The following is a 13822-nucleotide window of genomic DNA, read 5'->3' on the forward strand; positions in this document are numbered from 1 at the left end:
ACCTACCTATCTATCGCCCATTTTTAGTTTACAACCTACCCATCTATCGCCCATTTTTAGTTTACAACCTACCCATCTATCGCCCATTTTTAGGTTACAACCTACCCATCTATCGCCCATTTTTAGGTTACAAATCTTAATATAGATTCTTTAAAAAAAAAAACAGTATTTATAAGTAAGAGAAACTTGAAGTTCCAAAATTTCTCCTTTAAAATGAATTCACACCAAAGGAATGTTCGAGAATATTTATCTAAAGTTCCAGAAACTATAAAAATGATTCATTCAAGGAAATCACAACTTCTAGTGGCCTTAAATGACTTAAGCAGACTTAAATGCGAACTAAAAATTATTCAAGTAACCAGAGATTGTGCAAAATAACTTATGTATTATTATTATTGTTATTATTATTATTATTTCCATGTTTTTTCGTGCATGCTTCTTTTTAAGTCACCATGCTTTCTTTTTACCCCTTATTGTTTATTTGTGTTTTTTAACTGTATTTCTATTATTTATTGTTTTTATGAAACCCTGATGAATTAGTTTTTATTTAAATTGAAAAACAAATGAGATCAAAGTTATGAAGTATAAAAAAAAATTCAAATAATAAATGATAATATAAAAAAAGATAGATAAAACTTATATTTGATAACTTATTTATATAAAAAAGATATACAATATATAGAATTAGGAATGTTTGAGGTTATATTTGTGCGTACGTATGCAAGAGTGTGCGTTCGTGTGATTTAAGAAACAAAAAACAATTAAAAAAAGAAAAAAATCTTTTTTCTCTGTATGTACGTGAATGGGATGATCCGTGTGTGTTTGGTCTGTTGTGCCGAATGTTTACAGTGCCGATGGCAATTTCGAAGTGACATTGGCAACCAAGGCAACCATCTATCATCAAGGGCTGGTCGAATGGAAACCACCGGCAATCTACAAGTCTTCCTGTGAGATCGATGTTGAATACTTCCCATTTGATGAACAGACGTGCGTCCTAAAATTCGGTAGCTGGACCTACGACGGGTTCAAGGTATGTTTGCGTAAAAAAGGGCGAAACATAAAAAAAAAAAATAATCAATTAAAAAAAAAAAAATCAATCAATTAAAAAATAAGAAGTAAACTTATAAGGTCTGATTGAATGGAATAATCGGAACTTTATTAATTCTTTATTATTTATTTATTTAATTTTTTTAATAGAAAAAATTGAATTAATTTTTTTTTTTAATGGCGCAGAAAAGTTTTGGTTGAATTTAGGAGACGAGGTAGACTTTTTGACAGAAAAGAAAGCAACCTTTATTTTTTTTAGCTTCTTTAAAAAAAAAAATCGATTATCGAACAACCGCCTTACACATTTGGGTATATTTTTGTTCATTTCTCTTAAAATGTAACTTTTTTTTTCTTCTTCTTTTAAAGGGATTTCCTGTTTCTGACGTAATAGTGGTCCAAATCTGGAACACTAATTACGTGTATAATGGTTCTATAGTTTTGAATGACCATTGTACTGAACAGTGCCGTTTAAAGATAGTTCCAGATCAAATTTTTGGGAACTTTTCCTGTGGGGCCGATATTTTAAGCAAACATTGGTTACTGACTCTTTTTTTTTTCCTGTCTTAACATTCCTTAACTCTTTTAATAAAGAATATGATTTTTTTTTTTGGGTGGAGTGTTTTGTTCGATGAATCGATTACTGAAAGCTCTGGAATACAGTTTGATGTCTCACACAGGACGGACAAAGTTTTGGTCTTTATTTTTTTTTGATGATTTTTTCTTTATATTCTTTCAATTTTTGTTTTTTATTATCTAATTAATTTATTTTTAATTTTTATAATTGAAGATCTCAAATTAATTATTATTTCGTTGCCCCGAGTTCAAGATCTTTTTTTCTTTTTTTTTTTGGTTTTCTTTAAAATCGGTTAGAAAATGAATATTGGGCGCCAACGATATCTTCTATAATGTTTCAGCGCGGATGGCAACTATGAGGTGACGCTTATGACGAAAGCGACCGTCTACTATTCCGGATTGGTCGTCTGGCAGCCACCGGCTGTCTATAAGAGTTCGTGCGCCATCGACGTTGAGTATTTTCCGTATGACGTACAAACTTGCGTTTTGAAGCTAGGCAGTTGGACCTATGATGGTTTCAAGGTGACCTCCCCATTGCCCAAACTGAGAAAGATTTTTTTAAAAAAAAGAAATCCTAAAAATTCAAAATATTATCCTTCAAAATTAGATATATTTTTTTTTTTTTAAATTTTGTGGAATAATTTAAATTCCTGTCCTACCTAAATTTTGAAATGGCTATTCACATTGTTTTATTGAAATTTCACATCTTAATTAAACAAACTTTTAGTCCACAGTACAACTACATACAAATATCACGTACTTTAGTTTTTGACAACAAATTTAAATTGGTGGATAGAAAGATTTGGATACGTTCCCATTTCTTGAGTGTAATTTGTGCGATCTTTAAAATTATTAAAAATATGCTTGTATGTTCCATGCAGGGAAATTCATCTGATAGAGCTCCTGTGTGAGAAAAAAAGATTTTTCACAGATAGTACCTATTTTTTTTAAATACTATTTCCAAGTATCTGAAAACACCAGAAGCTTTATTTCTCTTGGTTATTCGGCTTGGTCAAGAGTGGTACATCCAATTGCCCAAGATTTTCACCCAGCTACTTCCTGGCGTAAGATGTTTCCAACTTGTAGGCCACCCAAGGAATCCAATTGATGAGGATGATCATCCCGAAGCTGTAGTGCCATGCAAGAAATCCTTCTCCATCACTCTTTAGTTTGGCTGTCAGGGGGGGGGTGCTCTGTCCTAGCCTCCTTGAACCAGGAGATACTCCAAAACCAGGAATCTTGAGGTTCCACAGTATCTGTAGGCCACCCAAGCTTTCTAGGGCATCCACAGGAATCCAACTGATACTAAGGATGATCATCCTGAAGCTGTAGTGCCATGCAAGAAATCCTTCTCCATCACTCTTTAGTTTGGTTGTCAGGGGGGGGGGGTGCTCTGTCCTAGCCTCCTTGAACCAGGAGATACTCCAAAACCAGGAATCTTGAGGTTCCACAGTATCTGTAGGCCACCCAAGCTTTCTAGGGCATCCACAGGAATCCAACTGATACTAAGGATGATCATCCTGAAGCTGTAGTGCCATGCAAGAAATCCTTCTCCATCACTCTTTAGTTTGGTTGTCAGGGGGGGGGTGCTCTGTCCTAGCCTCCTTGAACCAGGAGATACTCCAAAACCAGGAATCTTGAGGACACTGTTGTTGGTAGTTGGTTGGTAAGCCCCGTCTGACGAAAAGACATTTCTTGCTTGAGAAGAAGCCTGAGGGCCATAGAGATCTGGTGATTCTCGATTATCTCGGCCAGTCAGGCTGCCCTATAAGCGCTAGTAGCTTTTTCCAAACCTTGTTGAAGAATCCCCGTGTAAGTTTTGCCAGCACACTAAGATAGACCCACTTTAGTGGGGGGTGCCGTGCCCATTCTTCCAGCATCAGCGATTTAAGAAAGTTGTTGACCCACAGCTGGCCATAAATGGGTATCCACCTACATTCACTGCTCTCCAGAATCTGCTCTCTGGGAATTACCGGGTCGAACAGTGCCATAAGCAATGGCATTAAAGTAAACTTCCGGAACTGAATCCTCCTTTTCGTGGCTGTACTGATCGACATCAACTCCATCTACAGCTAACTTGATTGATGTGGTTTCCATACCATTCGACACGCCTTTTTAGAAGATATTTTTGGATAATTTTGATAATTTTCTTCATTAGCTCCATCCATCCAATTTATAGATTCAATCAATAAGAAGAACCATTCATTATACTAACTTTTATAAATTAACAAACACGAAAACATCACTACCAAACTACCAATAAAATACAAAAACTGCATTAAGTTTCACAACTGGGAGATTTGCGAATGTTGTCGAAAGAAAAGCATGATTTTTCCTGGAAGAAATTCATAAAAAAAGGGTAGTATAGCCCCCGGAAAAGCTTTCTCGTTGAGAGAAAATAAATTAATAAACTTTTTCTCTCTTTCTCTCTACTTCCTTTTTCTCTTACTATGACGTCTTTATTTTCGTAAATGTTCTGTGTTGATGTTTTATTGGAACAATAAAGTGAATCAATAAATAATTATTGAACAAAAGTAATATTATGTTTTGCAAAAAAATTGCTTTACAAGTAAAAAAAAAAAGTACGATTTAGCCGTTTTATTGAAGCATGTTTATGTTGTCTCTAATAATGTTAGTTGCTGTAGATTTCGATGTTGTTTTACCGCCCAGCTGTGAAACGTTAACTCACTCATTTATTTTCCTAAAAAACATAAACAATTTTACCTTTATTTATTTTTGACTTAATGTTAAGTGCAAAGAGGTGAACTATAATTTTATTTTTTTGTTATTTGAGGTAAAACGCCATTTTTCTTGGTCGGGCGGGGGTTGTATTAGGGCTCTGTTATGAATTTCTCTCCTCACTGTATATCTGCTACTTCTTCTTATTCCAGTACCTTCACCTCTTTCTCAGTAGCCAGCTAATATGTCTTGGACTACCTTTTATGTGTGGTCCCACTTGGAACAACGGGTCTCTTCTATCTTCTTAGGGAATCCTCCAGAAACCTCTCTCTCCAGGACTCTATAGTCTTGGAAAGATCTAGATCTCCTGTAACAGCTGCGCCCAAATCCTTCTCTGGTTGGGGGTCCCTTTGGAGTCTGCAGTCTACGATCTTCCATGATTCTCTTGTAAGTAAAGTAAAGTAAAGTAATCGCCTATTTATTCAGGCGAGGCTTAACGTCCAACTACCAATTAGGTGTCGTGGATGGACGCGACTAGCAAACTACTTTACTATAAATTTCTCTCATATTAACCATTAAATAAAATCCATGGGCTAGACTAGTACCGCAATACATCTTAGCTTTGCGGGTCTAGCCTATAACCGCCTAACATACTTTACTATATATTTCTCTCATATTAACCATTAAATAAAATCCAAGGGCTAGACTAGTACCGCAATACATCTTAGCATTGCGGGTCTTGCCTATAACCGCCTAACATACTTTACTATAAATTTCTCACATTAACCATTAAATAAAATCCAAGAGCTAGACTAGTACCGCAATACACCTTAGCTTTGCTGGTCTAGCCTATAACCGCTCGGCTACCGTGGCGCCTTATGATTCTCTTGAACGTCACAGGATGTTCCACTTTCTATAGAGGCGTCCTCACTGGATGTCACATCATCCCCTTCCACCCAAGATTGTCTTAGAACATTTTCTAATTATGCATTTTCTTAGAGAGACCCACGCTTGCGTTGGCTGAATGATCTTTAAAAGACGCTGATGAAAAACGGGGCCAGAAGATTGACTATAAATTCAACCATGGAAGAAAAATATAATAAAAAAAAAGTTGAAAGTTATTCGTTTCATGTTATAATTAAATAACATAAAACCAGCTTTCTCTGACTCTTCAGACATCACCAGCGTAACTTAGCAACCGGCCTAGGGTGGACCTCTGGACCTATGATCTCCTCCTTTCTGTCATATATCTGACGAAACTCATCTAGAAGAAAGAGGACATACATCCACAGTAAGTGATGGATCTTTTCTAGTCTATCTAGTCTGGGGGCCGACGATGGTTAACTGAGAAGTTCTTCTTGTTTGGGAGGGGGGGGGGGGCAAACACCGGAAGTATGGGTAAAGTGCCTTATTATAATCCGGTTTCTAGTGTACGTCCCCTCAACTCCTTTTTTCCGCGCAATCTTCCCGCTAAAAAAAAGTCTTGAAACTAGGTAGATACCTTTTTGTTTTTTTTCCCCCTGGCGGGAATTTCCACAGACAATTATCACAAAAATCAAACTTTAATCACCTGTAAAACATAATAAAACAATGTGAGCCATATACAGGAAAAACTGAAGACCATTTCCTTTTTGTTTTCCGCAAACCCTTCCTATCTCATTGAGAATTGTTTGTTTTCCTTAGAGAAGCAAATCTTAAGCATTGTTTTTAATAAAAAGTTCTTGGAAACAATCAGTTTTTTATTATTTGTGAGAAATACAAAAGAATTTTGAAAAATTACTCAAAATAAGAATTTAAAATACTTTAAAAAAAAAAGAAGAGAAACTCTAAAATAGCAGAGCTTAAATGTATTTATATTTATTTATTTAAATGTTATGTGTAATTATTTTATATTTATTTTTTTTATTTATTTATTTTCAATTGGTAGATGCTGTAACTCTATTGGGAAAGGTTTATTCCATTGGCTTCCTACTGATTATTTATTTTGTTTATTAATAATTCTATAAATTTCATTTATAATAATACTTCCTTCCGGTTTTGGTTTTTCTTTTTTCCTCTCTCTCTTTAGTTGTGTGGTTGGAGAAGCATTTCCCGATTTCCATGCTAATCAGGAACACAGTTACCTAAAGGAAGATAGATATAGGGGAGAGGGATAGTTTTAGTTAATCTTCTCTAGCTGAATGGATTGGAGTGTCTGGATCCTGGATTTTTGCCCAGACCAAAAACAAATAGGTACTACTTTTCTGGAGTAAACTCCTTCATATCAACAATTTTACAAGATTTCCCTTACTTATCCACTTTTCTTCCAACCCTGTAAATTTAGCAATCCTGGTTATTAAGCATTAACTGGAGAAGTAGGTCTACCTAACCACTACTCCATTCTGAATTTATTTTTAAAAGAAAAAAAAAAAAAGAAGAAAACTTCCTGGGAAATTGACCTAGAAGTGAGTGGTTTAAAGGACAATTGTTCAGGTAAAAAAATTCAAGAAAATAGTAACTTCCTGAACTAAAATCTGAAGGAAATATTTTTTATTGGTTGAATTTTCCGCCAAAAACTTTTGGAATCCTCCAGTTCTTCCTAGAGCTCTCTACTCTTCTTGTGGTAAAGGATAAGTATATCCCCTGTCGCCCAGCTAAACACAATCACTAGCTCCTCCTCTTCACTCCCAGATAAGGCAATATGGGGGGATCATCTCCCCCCCCCCCACATGGCCAGTTCTTTTTTTCCCAAAGAAAAACCTGGACCATCTTATCCAAATTTTTCAAATCCAAATTTTGTGAATTGTTTAAAAACAAGATATGGATCACTTTTGTAAATATAATTTTTGATCTAAAATATAAATTTTAGCTAGTGTGGTTGATGATTGGTTCTCTAAATCCCACTTAAGGATTTTTTAATTTGAGAATAAATATCCCTTTTTCTTTTTTACGCTTCCTTTAAATTGAAAGATGCATGTTTTTAAATTTATGTTTTCAAATTTTGATTTTAAACGACCCCCCCTTTTATTTTCAATATTTTGTCACTTTGTAAATAAGTATTTATATATAAAAAAAAATTCAATTAAATAAATTGACTAATAAGCTTGTAAATAACGCATTTATTATATATATATAATAATTTGTAAATATATTATTTTCTTTTTACTTTTATAACACATTTTCTAACATAACACACAAATATTTGTAAATAATTATTTACAAGCATGCTATTTGTTATTAATATCCCTTCCACCACCCTGAAATTAATTATTTACCCAATAATTACGAGTATATCCCCTAATATCAGTTCTATTCTCTTTGTCTTTTTTTTATATACAGGGTGTCCCAAGCTATATGGATAACGACTTTTTCTCGGAAACTAAGATAGCTAGGAAAAAACTAAAAAATACGTGTTCCCTTAGTTTTTTGTTAGGAATCCAAATTTAATTTGTAAATTTTTTTCAGTGCTTCCAGAAGCGAGATACAGGCACCAACTTCATTTTTTCAAATGGGGAGGTGGGGTTTTTATTTCAGAAATAGATTCCTCTATTTTTTTAAAGAAACTTTTACTCGAAAGGTTTTTTTCTGTGAGCGATATTTTACAAGTTATGAATGAAAACATGATTCTTATAAGAAATTTCAAAATGATAATATTATAACGGTTTTTTGATTGAATAAGAAGAAAAGTACTATTTTATTATAAATTTCACTCCTCATTAATATTACAAATCTGCCCGAAATGGCGTCCACCATTAGAGATGCATAGACATGCTCTTTCCTGCCAATTGTCCCTTACTGCCAAAGAAATAGATTCGGGTTTTAACCGAGTTACAGGCGTCTATTATTCTTTGCTTTAGTTCATCTCAGATGCAATTCCGGCTTGATTCTGATACACCTAGATTTAGAAATGCTTTTAGGTAAGCAGAAATAAGGAAAGAAAGAAAAAAGTTATGAATAATCACCTTGTTTTTCAGGTATCCCCAGAGGAAATAGTCCATAGGGGTCAAGTCCTGTGAGAGGTGGCTACTGAATAGCCCCCGTGTCGATATAACATGCCCATCAAATTGCCTATCGAGATATTTCTTTACATGCCTCATGGTATTATATCGACATGGGGTACGATTCAGTGGCCATCTCGTTCACCGGATTTGACACCTACGGACTATTTCCTTTGGGGATACCTGAAAAACAAGGTGATCACTCATAACTTTTTTCTTTCTTACCTTATTTCTGCTTATCTAAAAGCATTTCTGAATCTAGATGCATCAGAATCAAGCCGGGATTGCATCTGTAGATGAACTAAAGCAGGGAACAATAGATGCCTGTAACTCGGTTAAAACCCGAATCTATTTCTTTGGCAGTAAGGGACAATTGGCAGGAAAGAGCATGTCTATGCATCTCTAATGGTGGACGCCATTTCGGGCAGATTTGTAATATTAATGAGGAGTGAAATTTATAATAAAATAGTACTTTTCTTCTTATTCAATCAATAAACCGTTATAATATTGTCATTTTGAAATTTCTTATAAGAATCATGTTTTCATTCATAACTTCTAAAATATCGCTCACAGAAAAAAACCTTTCGAGTAAAAGTTTCTTTAAAAAAATAGAGGAATCTATTTCTGAAATAAAAACCGCACCTTCCTATTTGAAAAAATGAAGTTGGTGCCTGTACCTCGCTTCTGGAAGCACTGAAAAAAATTTACAAAGTAAATTTGGATTCCTAACAAAAAACTAAGGGAACACGTATTTTTTAGTTTTTTTCTAGCTATCTTAGTTTCCGAGAAAAAGTCGTTATCCATATAGCTTGGGACGCCCTGTATATATACAGGGTGACCAGAGTTATATGCTCCACCCACTTTTTTTTTTAACGGCGGGAAATTTCGAAAAAATAAAAAAACGTATTTAATCATTTTTAGTCTAGTTTATTTTCAATGATTGACCCATTTTTTTAAACCCCTGTATTTCGAGATACAGCATCCAACTTTTGTTTTTCAAATGGAACGTTATATTTTTTGTTGCATATTTTTGTAGTATTTGAGCTCCTAAAATAAACAAAAAAAAAAATTTTGAAATCGGTTAGGTTTTCCAAAAGTTATGGTAATTTAAAATATGAAAAACAAATTTCAGTTTACTGTCAAAATTACGATATTTTTTTTAAAGAATCTATTCAAACTGGGCACAATCAACGGATAGGCAAGCCAAAACTCTGGGACTCCCACGCTTTGCTTGTAGCAGCACTTATGGTGGCGAAATCAAGATCTAGGCAGGCTAGAGTTATTCGACGTTTCAGATCATCGACTGAAGCCACGGGATTAAGGATACTGTACACTTTATTTTTTAGATTTCCCCACAAAAAAAAAAATAGTTCATTGGGGTTAAGTCCAGAGATCGAGGTGGCCATTGGATGAGTCCCTAAGCACTTTTCATGGAAATTTCTGTCCAGGTAACCTCGAACAACTCTCGCATTATGTGCCGGGCAACCATCTTGTTGAAAATACATATCTAGCCGACGTTGTAGCGGAACATCCTTCAAGCAGAACTGGCAAAATGTCTCTTAAAAAAAGTTAGATTTGGCCACCATAAGTGCTGCTACAAGCAAAGCATGGGAGTCCAGAGTTTTTGGCCTGTCTATCCGTTGATTGTGCTCATATCACGTCTATTCAAACAGTAAAACAAAAATCGATTACAATTATCGATTGATGAAAATTTAATTATTTCAGTGAAGAAGGAGTATTGGAGAGATATTGGTCATTCTGAATTAAACGTGACATTGCTCTGTAGAAGGCTGGTGATGGATACTACACAGGATGTTGTGTGTTTACGGAAATAGAATGATGGAACTCATATGTACATTCATGTGCATGTTATGGAAATGTTATTTTGCTTTCTAACAACCCATATCCGGTTTATCTCTTAATCATATATCCGCAGATTCATATGGAAATAAATTATCTCAATATTTGTTCTGTTTAATGTGATTTTCTCGGATGTACCAAACGTGTGCTGGTTTCCATGAACTAGATCTGATTCCCTGGTAAAGTGAATTACTTTTCTCTCAGTAAAAACACGGCTCCCGGATGTTAATGATTAGTTTCCATATTTTCATTGAATTTTCTTCAATCAATCGCTTATGTCCACATTCTAGAAAATTTTATAATTAGTTCATGGTTAAAGTTTGATTTTGGTTAGACTGCTGCCGGAACACATGCTAGAGAAGCCTGGAATGGCACTGAACGATTATGTCCGCCCGAAGGGGACCAGAATTGCTCAGAATTCGGCCCTTTTTGAGGACAAAACTGCGTGCCCCCATGCTCTGCCTCCTGTTCAGATTCTTATTAAACGTACGGAAGTGGAAAAAGGTTCAAAAGAAAACAGATCCTCGTGAGATGGGAGCAGCGTAGGTATTTTTCCAAACCCCGCTGGAATCTGTCCAGGTAATACCGCATAGACAATTTCTAAAAAATATTTTTTGATCCCGCGATACTCAGAAAATTAGAATTTCCGATGGAAAATATTAATGAAAATTGGCAATTTGAAGAAAACAATATTTCCAAATAAGGCAAGAGGAAGTGAAAAGGCTATACCGAAAATAAACCAGTACTAATTAAGAAGGCATTGGTTGAATTTTGAAAGTTTCCCTTCAATTTACCACCCACCAATGAGGTATAATTCTTGGGCCCTAAGGTAAATTACTCAAAGTGTAAATTTCCCTATGTATATTCACAGTAAACCCCAAATGTAAGGTGTAAATGTAATTTACCTGGGTTAAATCAAGATATTCGCAGCACTTTGGGGACTTAAAATGGTTAAGCCATTAAATGAAGCACTCTAGCCGCAAGACTAGTCTTTCATTTTAATTACTTCATTAACCTAAACGACCTTAAGCGCGATGGTTGAATTTCAATCGTGAAACGTCATTAAGTTTTGGTTTGCAAATTGTACCTGTGAAATTTAATGAAAAAGAAACGTTGAGCTTCTAGAAACTTAGATTACTTTAACCCCTTAACGTGCACACTCGAGTTAACTCGAGCGCGCTAAACTGGCCAAACTGTGCACACTCGAGATAATTCGAGCGGCGTTGCACTTTATGCTACTATAATTTTTCACTCTCGAATATAATCGAGAATTGAAAATAATGTGAAAGCAAAGAAAAGCAATCGTTTTATAGATATTTATCATTTACATGGGATTGTAAGCTCTAACAATTACTTAATCAAATATAAAATATAGCGGTTTTTTCAAAAAAACTGTGCATTAAGGGGTTAAGCTAAATATAGAATCAGTTTGTAGCCTTTTTAACCGGAACTTAAATAACAACAATGAACATTAGCAAACCTTGTTAATGAAGGATGCTGCCTATAATGGTTAATCAAATTGATTTCGTAGATGTTTTAATCGGTAAACGTGTGATTGAAATTAACATAATCGCCAAATAATCGATGAGTGGCACATGTTTCCACTAAATTACATCCATTTGTCGCCCCGCCTCGCCATCTACTCGTCCTACCCTCACGGGAACATGTTTTGGCATGTGATTACTTGGCACACTGAGGGCTTTGGGATCACTAATTTCACGTGAATTTATTACGTGATTTTGCTATATTTAACACCCACGACGACAATCATTCCCAAATCATGCGTACACCAAGCCTCGGCTAGTAATTAGTTACTAAACTATTGTAAACATTTCTATGGTCGGCGAGAGGTGATTTGTTTGTGGTGAGGGAAGGGGGGTTTGTTAAGTGAAACAGGTTGTGCAATTTATCCTCTTCCGGCCGTCTTCAGCTCACCAACTTGCTCTGAGCAGTGTGCCCAACTGAAAATAAATTTAATGTATTTCACAATTCTCAGCGTGTTTTAGCCAGGCAACACTGTTAACTATGGGCTCTTCCAGCGGTGTTGAGAAGCAAAAATGTGTCAAGACTCAAGAGCAGTAAAAATAAGGCTTCTTAAGACTGTACTGAGGCCGATTGTCACCTATGGCACCAAAAACGTGGGTTTTGACCCGAGCAGATATGAGCAATAGATACGCAGGTGGGGAAAGGAAAATATTAAGGAGAATATTTGGACCTGTGAGCGACAGAGGAAGGCTTCACAGAATCAGGACGAACCAAGAAGTGGCTGAACTGATGCAGGTGAGCCTGATATTGTGTCTTGCATGAAAGCAGGAAGACTGCGATGGTTGGGACACATACACTGAATGGAGGATACAAGGGCTCTAAAAAGAGCGTTGTATAGGCATCCTGGCGGGAGAAGGCCCCAAGGCAGACCACAAGGCTAAGATGGCTGAGGGACGAGGAGGATGATATTGAGGCGTTCGGCCCTGCACGGTTGGAGAACGGCTGCGAGGGACCGTGAACAGTGGAAAGATGTGGTGGCTGAGGTCCAGGCCCTTCTTGGGTTGTGATGACCAGGGTAGTAGTAGTGACACTGTTAACACTATCTAGAGGTTATAGTGCTTGTTTAATCTTCTTTATAGCCCAGCCAGTCCAGATTTGCGATCAAGTCGTTACTGTAAAAAAAAGGACAATAATATCCTATTTGACAGTCTTTTTCCAACATAATTTATTTACTTTCACTTGAAAAACGATCTTAAGTGAATCCAGCGTGTCTCAGTTATCCAGGTTACAGTAATAGAAATGAACGACTTAAAATGAGAGAGTGCAAGAAAAAAAGATACTCGCTTCCGAGGAAGTCCGAAAGGATCAGCATCCTGAAGGAAGTAGGAGGGAAAGAGGCTAGCCGTTTCTTCATAGATCTTAGCTTCCCCAGTCAGGGTCCCCAGTAAGCCGAATCCAATCGAATGCCGTCAAAAATGTGCGAACTGTCCGCTAGCTTAGCAACCAGGATAGTCCCCTGGAGTGGAGTGGCTGCCATACGAGACTCTGGATACGAATTTTGATGCTTTGGAAGATGTAGGAAAAGTGGCTAGCCGTTTTTTTCACAGATCTTAGCTTCCCGCTGCAATTTTTCTGCTTAATAAAGCGTACAACCCTACACAGTCCAGTCAGGGTCTGGGAGTAATATGTTCAATATGGGTCTCTGAGAGTATCGGGCGTTCCCAAACGCCATTTATGTCCCAATCTGCCGGCTCTCCGATCTCTAGGATTTCCAAAAAAAGCCTGGATGGTTAATAAGTTTGCCGGGCCGTACATACTCTTTAATTTGGGACTAATTTTGTCATATCTGAGGATGGTTTTACGGGGTAGGGATGCTCAGGTCACTTGGGAGGTTATAAGTAACTACTTTCCCCCCCTTGAACTCTCCAGAAGAGCTAGTTCTCTTCTCTTCTAAAGGAGCCATCTTAGAATACCTGGAGAGTCGCATCCTTGAGAACATCGAGGGATTGTTAAAATATATAAATATATATATTTTAACAATAATTTAGACGTTTGTAAAGATATACTACAATAATTTAAAATGATTTAAATTGTAACTAGAATGCACAACTATAATGACGTTAAATAGATATATGTTTAAATACTTAGATAGGGACGCGCTCGCGGTGTAACTCGCTGGTAGAATCTTGATGTTACGCTGG

General features: G+C 36.2%; 1 protein-coding gene across 16 annotated transcripts in view; it reads left to right on the forward strand.

Moving 5' to 3' along the window:
- nAChRalpha4 (nicotinic acetylcholine receptor alpha4) overlaps positions 1-13822 on the forward strand; it is a 204102-nt gene that overhangs the window by 154316 nt on the left and 35964 nt on the right. For 15 of the 16 annotated variants that reach the window (XM_074116204.1, XM_074116206.1, XM_074116207.1 and 12 more), the window contains one exon: positions 850-1030. In XM_074116204.1, the coding sequence (XP_073972305.1) occupies positions 850-1030 (181 nt within the window). Of the gene's footprint in view, positions 1-849; positions 1031-1961; positions 2143-13822 lie in introns of all 16 variants that reach the window. The other variant, XM_074116205.1, reaches the window with a different exon arrangement.

Source organism: Rhodnius prolixus, unplaced genomic scaffold (genome assembly GCF_049639745.1).
Source record: "Rhodnius prolixus isolate KJV_2025 unplaced genomic scaffold, Rpr scaffold_13, whole genome shotgun sequence".
Taxonomy (NCBI): Eukaryota; Metazoa; Arthropoda; class Insecta; order Hemiptera; family Reduviidae; genus Rhodnius; species Rhodnius prolixus.